General features: G+C 39.7%; 1 protein-coding gene across 4 annotated transcripts in view; it reads right to left on the reverse strand.

Moving 5' to 3' along the window:
• Positions 1–278: 278 nt before the first annotated feature.
• Positions 279–11803, reverse strand: part of HEY2 (hes-related family bHLH transcription factor with YRPW motif 2) — a 27970-nt gene continuing 16445 nt past the window's right edge. For 3 of the 4 annotated variants that reach the window (XM_011985073.1, XM_011985056.1, XM_011985065.1), the window contains exons 2-5: positions 9636–9714; positions 9425–9508; positions 6978–7059; positions 279–2416 (exon numbers count right to left, since the gene is read on the reverse strand). In XM_011985073.1, the coding sequence (XP_011840463.1) occupies positions 1731–2416; positions 6978–7059; positions 9425–9508; positions 9636–9659 (876 nt within the window). In that variant the 5' untranslated portion in view covers positions 9660–9714 and the 3' untranslated portion in view covers positions 279–1730. Of the gene's footprint in view, positions 2417–6977; positions 7060–9424; positions 9509–9635; positions 9715–11651; positions 11797–11803 lie in introns of those variants that run through there. The other variant, XM_011985047.1, reaches the window with a different exon arrangement.

The raw sequence follows: 11803 nt of genomic DNA on the forward strand, positions 1-11803 counted from the left end.
TTTGCACTTTCCCAAGAACTGTAGTTAAGAATAAAAGGCAGAGGAAACTGATTATTTCTTGCCTCCAAGTATCTTACCTGCCTATGCTTAGTTTACAAGCTCAGATAAATGTTATTTTCAGGCAAGCTGTGAATTATATCAAATGATTTTGAAAGACATAAAAAAAAGCCATAGCTTGGATTGTTAGTAAATAAAGACCTCTCTTGAAATTCATGTCGACTTTCCACGTAGAAAGTGGAAGGAAACTTTTCTGCAAAGCAACTCATCCACATAAAAAATAGTCAAAAAGGACTTCATTTAATTAGTGATATGTAAAGACTCTTGCATAGAAAAAGGTTACAAAGTAATGCAAAAAGACTAGGTACAGTAATTTTAAAACAAATATTTAAAAGTAAAATTTTGCATAATGTTTAACATTCTCATGTTTATTGCTTTCTCCACACAGTAGAGAAATGAAGTGCATAATACATGTTGTGTCTCTTATCTTTTAAACATAAACTCTCACATGCTTGATTTCAGCATAAGAGATTATTTTGTCATTAAACGAAATCAAAAAAACAAAATCACAACCCCATTACATAGCACTAGTTTAGGCATGGGCAAAAATAACTTATGTACATCCCATTGCATACATTCATCTTGCTTTGGGATCAAATGCAATCACTAACTTGACAAAGAGCTTTAAAAATTGTAGCTTTTCTCTTCCCAGTGCTCCCTCCTTGCTTCATCACCTCCAGAAATGTAACTTCTCCCAAAGGGTGACAAGAATAGATGTTGCATTATTAGGAGAAAATGAAGAGCATAAATATATAAAAATAGTCCAAATGAAACTGAATAAATTAAACCAAACTCCTACAAACTGGAGTTTTCAAGTTGGCATGAATTAAATAGCCTCTGGTGGGCACATGGTAGACAACTGCTCATAGGTGCACTATATAAATGTAAGGTTTATATAAAGAAGCACCATATTTTGAGCCATTCAAAAAAAAAAGTGCCTGGGGGCTTGCAGGCAGAGCAGAAATGCTTGTTAATCTGACAACTGATGAAATAATTGCTTATACCAATGCACTGCTAAATGTCACCTCTTGGCATGTCTGTACAGAGAAGGCAAACTAAGGTAAAACTAGATCTTCCAACTTGAAAATTATTTTCAGCAGTCATTTTGACCAATAAAACCTGTTAGTTTCAGCAGAATACTCTTTCTGGCATGGTATTAAAATGTCTGCAGCCTATTGCAAGACTTCTGTCCCGTTCCTTTCTTAACCTATCCTCCACACTTGTCTTTCCTTGTGCAATGTTATATATCCAGAAGAAAACTTCCTAAGCTCAGGCACTTGTGAAACATGACTCTCTCACTCTCTCTCTCTATATTTTCCCATCTAGTCTCCAGATAATTCAGTCAGGGCATTTTTCTTCCCCAATTCAGACATAGTGATGCACTGCTGGATGGTACAGTCCATACATTTTCCAGGAAACTTCTAAATGGTAACAAGTGTGAAGTTTTCAAAAGTTGCGATGTCAGTTACCGAGCTGCCTTAAACCAAACAAAAAAGGGAGAGAGAAAAAAGAGAATACCACATTTCTACTGGTGAGGTTTGTGTCTCAAATAGCTTTATTGTTCCTTTGTGGATCTGTCGGCATCTGTATGGCTACCTTCAGGGTGCAGAGGTTTTAAGCTGACTCTGAAATGGAGGACATTCAGTTATTACTGCAAGAAGTTCAAGAAAAATTTAAAAAGCTCCAACTTCTGTCCCCCAGGGTCGGTAAGGTTTACTGTTTGTTCCACTGCTGGTCTGCTGAGGACTGGACGTGGCTGACACTGACAAGGGCGGGCTGATGGCTGTGGCCGCGGCCACTGCTGCTGCTGCGTTTGGGGGGAGCATGGGGAATGCCCCCGCGAAGGACAGAGGGAAGCTGTGTGCAGCCGCGGTGGCTGCTGCGGCTGCAGCGTGGACGGTGGCAGAGAGGGACAAGAGAGAGGTGGAGAGAGGTGGTACGCAGGGGGCTACACTGCCCGTGGATGGCATTCGGAGGGCTGAATCCGCGTGGGCAAACGTGGCCGTGAGGAGAGCAGAGCCGTGGGCAGGAGGCACTTCTGAAGTTGTGGAGAGGCGACAAGGGGTTGACTCTGAGGCATGGAGGCCGTTGGGCTGGAGCAGGGCTGCGGGCAGGTGGTGGAAGGCGGCGGCCCAGTGATGCGGGTGGAGTGGATGATGGTGGTGGGCCATGGAGGATGTCATGGCCGCCGCCTCCCGCTGGGTGGCGCAAGTGCTGAGATGAGACACGAGCCGCACCCGCAGCGGATCCGAAGAGTCCAGGCCTTCCACCGAGCTCAGGTACCGCGCCACTTCTGTTAGGCACTCTCGGAATCCGATGCTCATGAAGTCCATGGCAAGAGCGTGTGCGTCAAAGTAGCCTAAAAGTGGGTTTGAGCAAAGTAGGAGACAGGAGAGAAATGGGGGGGAGGTAGGGGTGAGAAAATGGTATAGTTAAGAATAACCACCCACTGATGTTCCACTCTGTCCTTCAGAAGACTGAAGTGGAACGATAATCCTTTCTGAAAATATTGCCAGCTATTTATGGTTTTAATTTTGTGCAGAAGTCAAGAAGGTATACTTTGCCACTCACATGTGTCACAACTCTGGCAATGCAATATGCTGCAGTTGTTCTTGCAGCTAAATATCACAGTGGGGAAAAAAATTAAGAACATCTGCGTTTCAAACACTTCCAGAGAAAGAAATGGGGTCTCCCCTTTTGTATTGTGGGATAGTGAAATTCCCCAGGAAACTTTTTCATGGAAATACAGAGTTCCAGTCTCTCTGTCTCTGTCACATGAGTTGGAGATTAAAGGGCTTATCTGAAACATCTTTACTCTCTTGGCATTTTAACAGAGACGCCAAGTGCATCTTAGCAGCTTGAGGACTTTAGAAATGTGCTAGAATCGCAATAAATTCATAACTGCTTCTTGACTCACAATGTTTTTTATCAACAAAGTGGAAACATCTTGTCATAACTTTGCATAAAAAATTTAATGAAAACAAAATGAGTTTTTAAAAAATATTTGGTTTCTTACTTGAAGAGCTTATTTTTCTGTCCGTAATATAAGGCTAAGTTCCTGATATGAAAATACTGTATGTTAACTCCTAGTTTTTCTGAAGTTCAAATATATGTCCTTACATTTTTTTGGCATACACCCCAGAAAAAAATGTATATTAATTTTGTCAGTGTATATGCATGCACTCCTATACCTATGTTTACTACCATAAAAATGGTTAGATCTTGGTCACATTTATCTGAGTGTCTGTCTGAAGACAATACATTAGAATAGAAAACAATAATGTCTAGTTATCAGAGTGCCCATGTAGAGCACAATAATAATCAGACATTTGGGGGAAATGTTGCCTTCTTTGAATGAGTGACACCTGGTATATACAAACAGATTATTTTTCATTTACAACTTTTTAAAAAGCAATTTCTAAATCAAAAGTTTAGTCTATTCATTTTGGGGATGTGTATATACATGAATAAGAAATATCACATTTGAACCAGGTTATTTATTAATTTATTTATGTTTGAGACAAGGTCTCACTCTGTCACCCAGGCTGGAGTGTGGTGGCCCGATCACAGCTCACTGCAGGCTCCATCTCCCGGGGTTAAGTGATCTTCCTGCCTCAGCCTCCTGAGTAGCTGGGACTACAGGCATGTGCCACCACACCTGGCTAATCTGTTTGATTTTTAGTACAGACAAGATCTCGCTATGTTGCCCTGACTGGTCGAGAACTCCTGATCTCAAGCAATCCTCCTGCCTTAGCTTCCCAAAGTGCTGGGATTACAGGTATGAGCCACCACACCCAGCAGTTATTTTTATCTAGAACATTTACTACATTATCTGTTTATGTTTTTGCTGATCAAAGCATTACCTGTTTATTCATCACCTATTAAAAATTTGACTATCTTAATCTGTAATCAAAGAACTTCGAAAATAGTAGTCACATATATCCAAAGTCCTAAAGCTAAAATTCCAACGATTTGGAAGTCCCCAAAAGATATTTGTGGCAAATATATACACTACTAAAACAGAAACAACAATAGTACAAAGCTGAAACCAAGAGAATACCATGAAATATGGAAGATCAGCAGCAAAAACAGTTATCATCCCAGGACTCTGACATAGTTAACAAATAGAGCCTCCTGGATTAGGATGAAAAGCTATTCCTGAAGAAGAGGTATTCATGGAAAGATTTCACATTTTGGTCCTCAGGGTTCTGTAGGGCTTTGTAGACTTCTGACTCCCATGAGAGAAAGACAGGGGTAATGAATAGAATAGGCAGAGTCCAGAAATCCAGAAGGATTTTGAAACTTAGATTATTCTATTAAATCCTCTCTAGATACTATTGTCATACCAAGACAGACTATAAAGAATGAACTGACAGAATTGGAGCCCCAAGAGCTTCTAAGAATTTTCATTACTGGTCATGAAGTAATTGAAATTTGTGGTTTGCCTGCTATGTTGTCATATATGGTTGAGCTCTCTGTTGTATCTTAAGGAATATAAATTATGCAATTCCTATCCTATTGTGGACTTCAGAGGGAATTGAGGATAAGTAGCTCCCTTTTGTGCATGGATGTTGGGCCAACAATGACATACATGTCCATACCACTCCCTCTATGCCAGCACTATTCTATCGGCCTTAAGTAAATTAACTTGTGACAGCCTTATGAGTTATATAGTATGGAGACTACAACTGTCCTCTTTTTACAGATGATAAAACTGGACCAGCTCCCAGGGGACAGTAATTTACCCAAAGTCACAGAGCTAATCAATGACAGAACCAGTATTTGAAATCAGGCAATCCAGCTACAGATGCGATGCTCTTCACCACTGCACTATGAGGCAATTGGTAGTCTTTTACAATGTTAACCCAAACTGCCAGCTCCCTTCTTTTTTTTCACTTTCTATTTTTGCTGCGATGGAGTTTCACTCTTGTTGCCTAGGCTGGAGTGCAATGGCGCGATCTTGGCTCACCACAACCTCTGCCTCCCGGGTTCAAGCGATTTTCCTGCCTCAGCCTACTGAGTAGCTGGGATTACAGGCATGCGCCACCATGCCCAGCTAATTTTGTATTTTTAGTAGAAACGGGATTTTTCCATGTTGGTCAGGCTGGTCTCAAACTCTGGACCTCAGGTGATCCGCCCACCTCGGCCTCCCAAAGTGCTGGGATTATAGGCATGAGCCACCACTCCCGGCTGCCAGCTCCCTTCTTGAAGGCCATTCTCCAGTGCAATGACCGCTTCAATGACCTGACAGGCGACGTGGATGGAGCCTACTTGGAAATATCTGTTCACAAACTATTCTGGGACAAATTTTAGGACTGTTCAGGTGGCCAAGAATAGCAACCAAGATGGAACTTAGTTTTTATAATAAAGCCTAAGAACAATATTACTCTTTAGAAGTACGGCTCATGCCAAATATTTGAAACCCTGATAAGAAAACTTAGACTTGTGGCTAACAATGCTAAGGGAAGTAAAGCAATCAAACAAATTTTCTTGTAGCATGACTAATTCAATCAGCATCCTAATATCCTGAGGTAGAGTTGTAAAGACAGCATCATGGGGCTGCAGGGGCCTTTGGTGCTCATGCCGCTAGTGTAGCCTTCAAAGTGCAGCCCAGACTTTTTTCTTAGGTCAGAGGCACAGCAGTGGCCAAGCTACATGGATCATTGGCTTCTGTGATTTAATCCAGTTATCTTTTCTGTTATGTAAGAATGTTTACATTTCATGCCATCATTCAGGATGGTTCCTTGAGAAGGTACAATCTGGGATAAATCAACCCATTGGGGCTTCTCTGTACAATGGTTACCCTCCCTCCTACTAGACACAGGAAAAAGATGGTTAAGATCAGGGCTGATGTTCTAGAGATCCTCAATGGTATGGCCATATAGGAATTAAATACTGGTAACAGTTGCTTCCCTCCAATGCCCTGCCTCTGCCCTGATCTAGGACCCATATACTGTGTAGTAAAAGGTTAATGCTGAGCACGGGGAGGCCTCCAGGATTTAGTTGGAGCCCTTAAATCCTTCTGATACCTTCTCCTTATTCAGTTGTTAAATATACTGAATAACACCCTTGGCTAAGGTGAATATCCAAGGATTCTTTGAAGGATGAAAAAGATTCAGAGGGGCAAAATCAAGTCCGAGTTGTGATATGTAAGTGGGATAACGAAATCTGAGTGAACTAGGATCTTAAGGCTATTTTTAGCATGAGATGAGAGATCCTCTCTCACCACCTTGACAATTCCTCTCTAAATCACTATCCAGTACAGAGGACACCTCTCTAGGGCCCTGGACCTGGAGTGCCTGCCCCTGTTTGCTTTCCCCAAGAATGACTCTGCTCCATTAGTGGCTTCTAGTGTAGAGACTTCCTACCTGCACTTCAACTGTTCTGTTTGGTCTAAATTCAAGACCAGTCAAAATTTGAAAACAATAATGAAAATAACTCTAGAGTCACTTCCTTTGGAATAGCTGAATTATTTTCAGTCTTAGCCTTCATTTAATGAAGAAGGAGGAGGAGAAGGAGTAGGAAGAAAGGAGGAGGAGAAAAGGATTGCCTCTAACCTCCTGTTTATGTTTGGATGTTTATGTGTTTGTTTTTTGTTCTTTCTGTACAGATTCCAGCATGCACTTCTTAAGTTCTAAACAAATCTCTGACCAGGCTGCTGTGAATGAAGCTTTACTCCCACAGTATTATGAAAGCAAACACAAGCCCAGGGTCAAGTGCTTCTTTTGTTCCAGAAGTTCTTTCCCACGAGTTCAATCCTGCCATTAGCATTGATTTCCACGGCTTTAATCTGGGGCCACCTATCTCAGCTTGTTAAAGAACTGTTCAGCTATGACTTCCTTACAATATTAGTGGGAATGATATGAAAAGAGAAAGGTAAAAAAGGCAAAAAAAAAAAAAAAAAGAAGTCATCTACTTACCTTTACCCCCTGTTGCCTGAAGCATCTTCAAATGATCCACTGTCATTTGCAATATTTCAGCTTTTTCTAACTTTGCAGATCCCTTCATAAATAAATAATAAATTATCGTATGTCCTACAGAAACTAATTTGAAACATTATACACTGAATTTAGCAGTATGGCTTCAATTTCCCTCTCACTAGACAATTCCAACTTTTATTTTTTCACAGAAAACTTCAAATTCTTTTCAAACTTTACATGAAAGCACTAATTAATGTCATACCTAATGACAACTATTTGCCATTTTAACTTTTAAAGACTAAAAGAAACCAGAATAAATTTTTTTAAATCATAAGAATAATTATTCTCCTAAGATCACCACAGCAAAACGATTTCAATTGTAAAAATCTCAAACTTTGCATTCAATCTGTATCTTGGTTAATAGTATGTTTTATTATGGGGCATCAACAGTCTTCTATATAGGCAAAGTCTAGAGGAGTTGCATAACAACTGCAGAAGATAAGGAGATAGAATTTTAGCAACTGATTGTTAAATTTTTTTAAAATAGAAAATTCCAGTAAGTCCTTTCACAGGTCTACTAAATCCTGAAATAAGGTATTCACACTAGAACAATATAATTGGATCTGCATTTCAAGCAGATCCAAAAATTTTAAAAGGGAAGACTTTTACGGTTTTTTTCCTCCAATAATTACCAGCAGGTGTCACTGTGAATTTCTAAGCTCACAAACAAGAAGCAATAATTTACTGCTTACCTAGGAAGCATCATAAATGCTTGAGGATTTGTGAACCTTTTAAAATAGTTCTTAATAAAATTGTCTTGCAAATATACTTCTATGTCCCTGCTTTCAAAATAAGGAAACCTCTAGTAACTAACTGAAATACAAATGTGTCATTTCAAACTGCCTCAGGGACTGTGGGTGGCTCCTCATTTCCTGGAAGAGCTAAATAATTACCAAAATGTTCTCTTTTTTTCTTTTTTAAGGACACTAAGGTTTATTTCAGGTCTCTATACTTTACTTGTTTTGTAAAAATTATCAGCACCACATACGGTGAGAGTGCCAGAGTTACTTAACTGCTCTAAAGAACACTTTTCTAATCATATTGTGACAGGGCCAACTCACTAGGGTTGGTAGCCAAGCTCTTCAAATGGGAAAGCTTGTGTTTATGGTAACTAACTGCCAAACAACTGACGTTTGCTTTTAAGGTTTAAGTCAACATTTAAGAAAAAAAAAAAATCTAACAAACCAAGAAAAAAAATCAAACAGACTTCGCCTCATCACTGCAGACATTTCAGTACTCCCAAATTTTAAAAACATCACTGATTACTGGCATTTTCACTTGAAGCCTATTGGCACTGAAAATGCTACTAATCAAAACTACAATTTCCACATTATTTTTAGTTTATCAAACACAGTCTCTGCATATAGATTGGGTGTCTTGTCTTAAAAATGTATAATCAGTAGCATATTATGTTTTGTATTTGGTCAGTGTTTAATTTTTCCATGAAAATGGTACAAGGAGATTCAGTAAAGTCACTAATAATTGAAACTGCACTTTCTGGATAATTTCCAAGGACTTTGTAGGGCTTGTTTTATAATGTTTGCAGATTCATGAAGTAAACAAACAAAATGGAATAAACAAACAACTGCCGTCTTATTGGAATTAAATGGGAAGTATTTTCAACAAGGACATGCTGCCATATCCTTTGAAGATGCTCTTAGAAATCTGTGTCATTAGCCATTGCGGCAGGGAGAGAGCCACGACTTTTCTAAAACCACAGAAGATTTAAACATTTGGCTTTCTGCTTTTCTAAGTGTGCAAAATCTTTTTCTTTCTTTCTTTTTTGGTAAAGGAATAGGTGAACTATGAAAAGAGGCACTTATGATTAATTTCATTTTTACCCAACTTCTACAAAGATGCCCCAAATCAAATGGCATTCTACCAAGCCAGGGATTAAAAATGAAAGCAAATGGCTTGGTAAATAAATTTTATTAGTATTGTTATTTAGGAAATAGAGCTAGAGATGGTACTTCTTGGGCTCTGATTGTTTTCTAATTAAAAAGATTACATTTTAAAAACATTTTGAGAAAAAAATGCTTTCTTTTTTTTTTTTTGAAGGATACTGTATACAACACAGTTTTAAATAAAACCACTACTGGTATTCATAGAAAGAACAGAGAAAGCATGAACACTGTTACCCTTAAGGGGAAAATAAGCTAAAGAATGGAAATGTTTTTCAACTTCATGATGGATTATGTTTTTAATAGTTTTGCCACAACAAAGCATTTTATTGAAATAGCTGCTCTGTGCCAGATCAGGGCACATACACCATTATTTTAATGAGCTTTAACAAGAACCCACATTCCCAGATGAGCGAATCAGATTGTTTGAGCTTTTTTTGGGGGGGTGGGTGGGATGGGGGGGAGTCTGGGGAGGGGATAGCTTACTTGTTTTTCAAAAGCAGTTGGCACAAGTCTTCTCAACTCAGATAAACTGTTATTTATCCGATCCCGACGCCTTTTCTCTATAATCTATCCAAAAGAAGCAAACAACCAAAGTTTATGTATTCACAAATGATAAAATTACTCAAATGGAAAAATATAACTGTTACACATTAGTATGAGCTACATGAAATAAAAAGGGGAAAAAATCACATACCCCTCTCCTTTTCTTTCTTGCCATAATCTGAGATGTTGTTGTTGGAGAATTCAATCTAATCACAGAGCTAGTATTTTGCCTATGAAATAAGAAGAGTATGTCAGGTGCTGCATTAACATAACAATAGTTTCTTCTGGGTACTTGTGGCACCCATTAAATATTCAGAGTGATTCCACAGTTCAAGTCTGTGTTATTTTATTCTTAGTTCTTGTTTCACTCTTAACAGACTTTGCTTTCAGCCCGGCTGTCTCTTTTCAGGTAAAAATTACGCCTTAATTTTTTTTTTAAATGAGTAATCCAGATGCTAACCCATTGGCCAAAATGTCCCAGAATTTTTACTTGAAAGTCTCCCAGTGAAATAATTATGGGCAGTTAGGGTGAGAAGTTAGGTATTAGCATTTTCTAGTTCCACTCATATATTTTAAAGTCAACTAATCTCAAATAGCTTCCCTTCTCCCTCCTGTCACGCACACTGAACAAAGTAATGCCACTTTTTCAAATCAGGGTTATGTTAAGCACCACTATTAAACAGATGTGCAGTCATCATACGTCAAACTCTTGTCTCTAGGTGCAAACTTTAAAATAAATAGAAGTTATCTACTGTTTCAAAATTTCAGTTAGTCATATATTGCAACAGGAAAAAACTGACAAACTTGATGTTTTGCATACTAATCTTCCAAAAATATTCCCTAAATATGCCACTGATAGGAAAATTAAAACTCATTTTATTATTAGAATGGTTTATTTTGAAAATGAAACTGTAGGTGTGTCTCAGCCTTTAGTCTAAGCTTAAATCTCTAGAAGCTGCAATTCACCTTGGATTTACTAATGAAAATATACTTTCATATTTAAAGTTCTATCAAAGTATTATTTGGTCACATAATTTTTACAACCCTTTCTAGTTTGTATCTGTTTCTCTTCATAATTCATGGATACTATGCTTCTTTGTGTTCTCAAATTGCCCAGGTTCCTGTTATTTGTTCTCTTTCATTTTAGAAATGCTGCACACACCAGGTTGCTATTACCCCACCTTCTCACTTCTGGATCTTATTTCTGAATTACCTGTCCCCCTCATTTTCACCCCTTCTTTATGGGTTTCACCTTTCACGTGACAGCTTCTGTTTTTCAGACCTCATTTTTAAAGACGGCACAACACTTTAATGATTAGATACTTAAACCGTTGGTTTCGTGTAAATATCTTTGCTCTTGCAGATTTCAGACTTTGCTTTGTATGTATTAGAATAACAATATGAAAGAAAACCAGTTTTCCAAAGGTAGGAAGAATTTCCCTCTTTGAGTGACAGCTGCAGATAAATAATTAAGGTGCTTCTGGTGATGCCAATTAGAAGCAATTATCATTTGACCCGCCTTGGCTCTAAAATGCCTCGGTAATCTCCCTCTGTCACAGGAAAGTGGAGGTCTGGCTTCTGTGATTACGACGCCGATCTCTTCCAGACTTGAGAACAAGCAGTCAAAGAAATGATGCCCTTTCCGATCCTTACATCTGTCACTTTTGCGTTAGCCAAGTCACACACGGTCAACCTGCAAAGTTCAACCTACTTAGCCTTGACATCGCAGGTTGCTTTAATTCCTCCAAAAATCAAGCTGTGATTTTGGGATCTCAAAAAATAAAAAATCAAATTGTTTCTATTTTCTCCTGATCTATTTTGAAAGTGTCTCCAAATACGGTTTCAGTGGCTGGGGCATCGCCTGTCGCCCGGACGTTGCCGTTCGCGCGCCCAACTGTGACAGCCAGGACCCTCCCTTGCCAACTCCTGCGCTCTGCCTTTCAGTGGCGTCTCCCATCCTGGCCACTCTACCCCTACGGGGAAAATCCACATCACTTGCCCCATCCCAACTCACGCTCTGAGATAGCCCACCAAACTTTCTCAGGCAAAACTTTCCCTCTCCACCCAGATGCTGCGGAGGGAGCCTCGGGATTTCCAGGGAGCCACGCGTGCACAAAGCTACCCAAGCTCCCGAGCTGCGAGCCGCTCCCGCCGAGCCCGCGCTCACCCCGAGTAATTGTTCTCGCTCCCCACGTCGATGGTCTCGTCCATGTCGCTCTCGGAGGTAGTCTCCTCGCAGGGGCGCTTCATCTCGGCGAAAGACCGCGCGGGGCGCAGTCCGGCCGGAAGCTCGGACGCCGACCTGGGCGCAGCACCCTC

This window comes from Mandrillus leucophaeus, unplaced genomic scaffold (genome assembly GCF_000951045.1).
Source record: "Mandrillus leucophaeus isolate KB7577 unplaced genomic scaffold, Mleu.le_1.0 Scaffold1067, whole genome shotgun sequence".
Classification (NCBI taxonomy): domain Eukaryota; kingdom Metazoa; phylum Chordata; class Mammalia; order Primates; family Cercopithecidae; genus Mandrillus; species Mandrillus leucophaeus.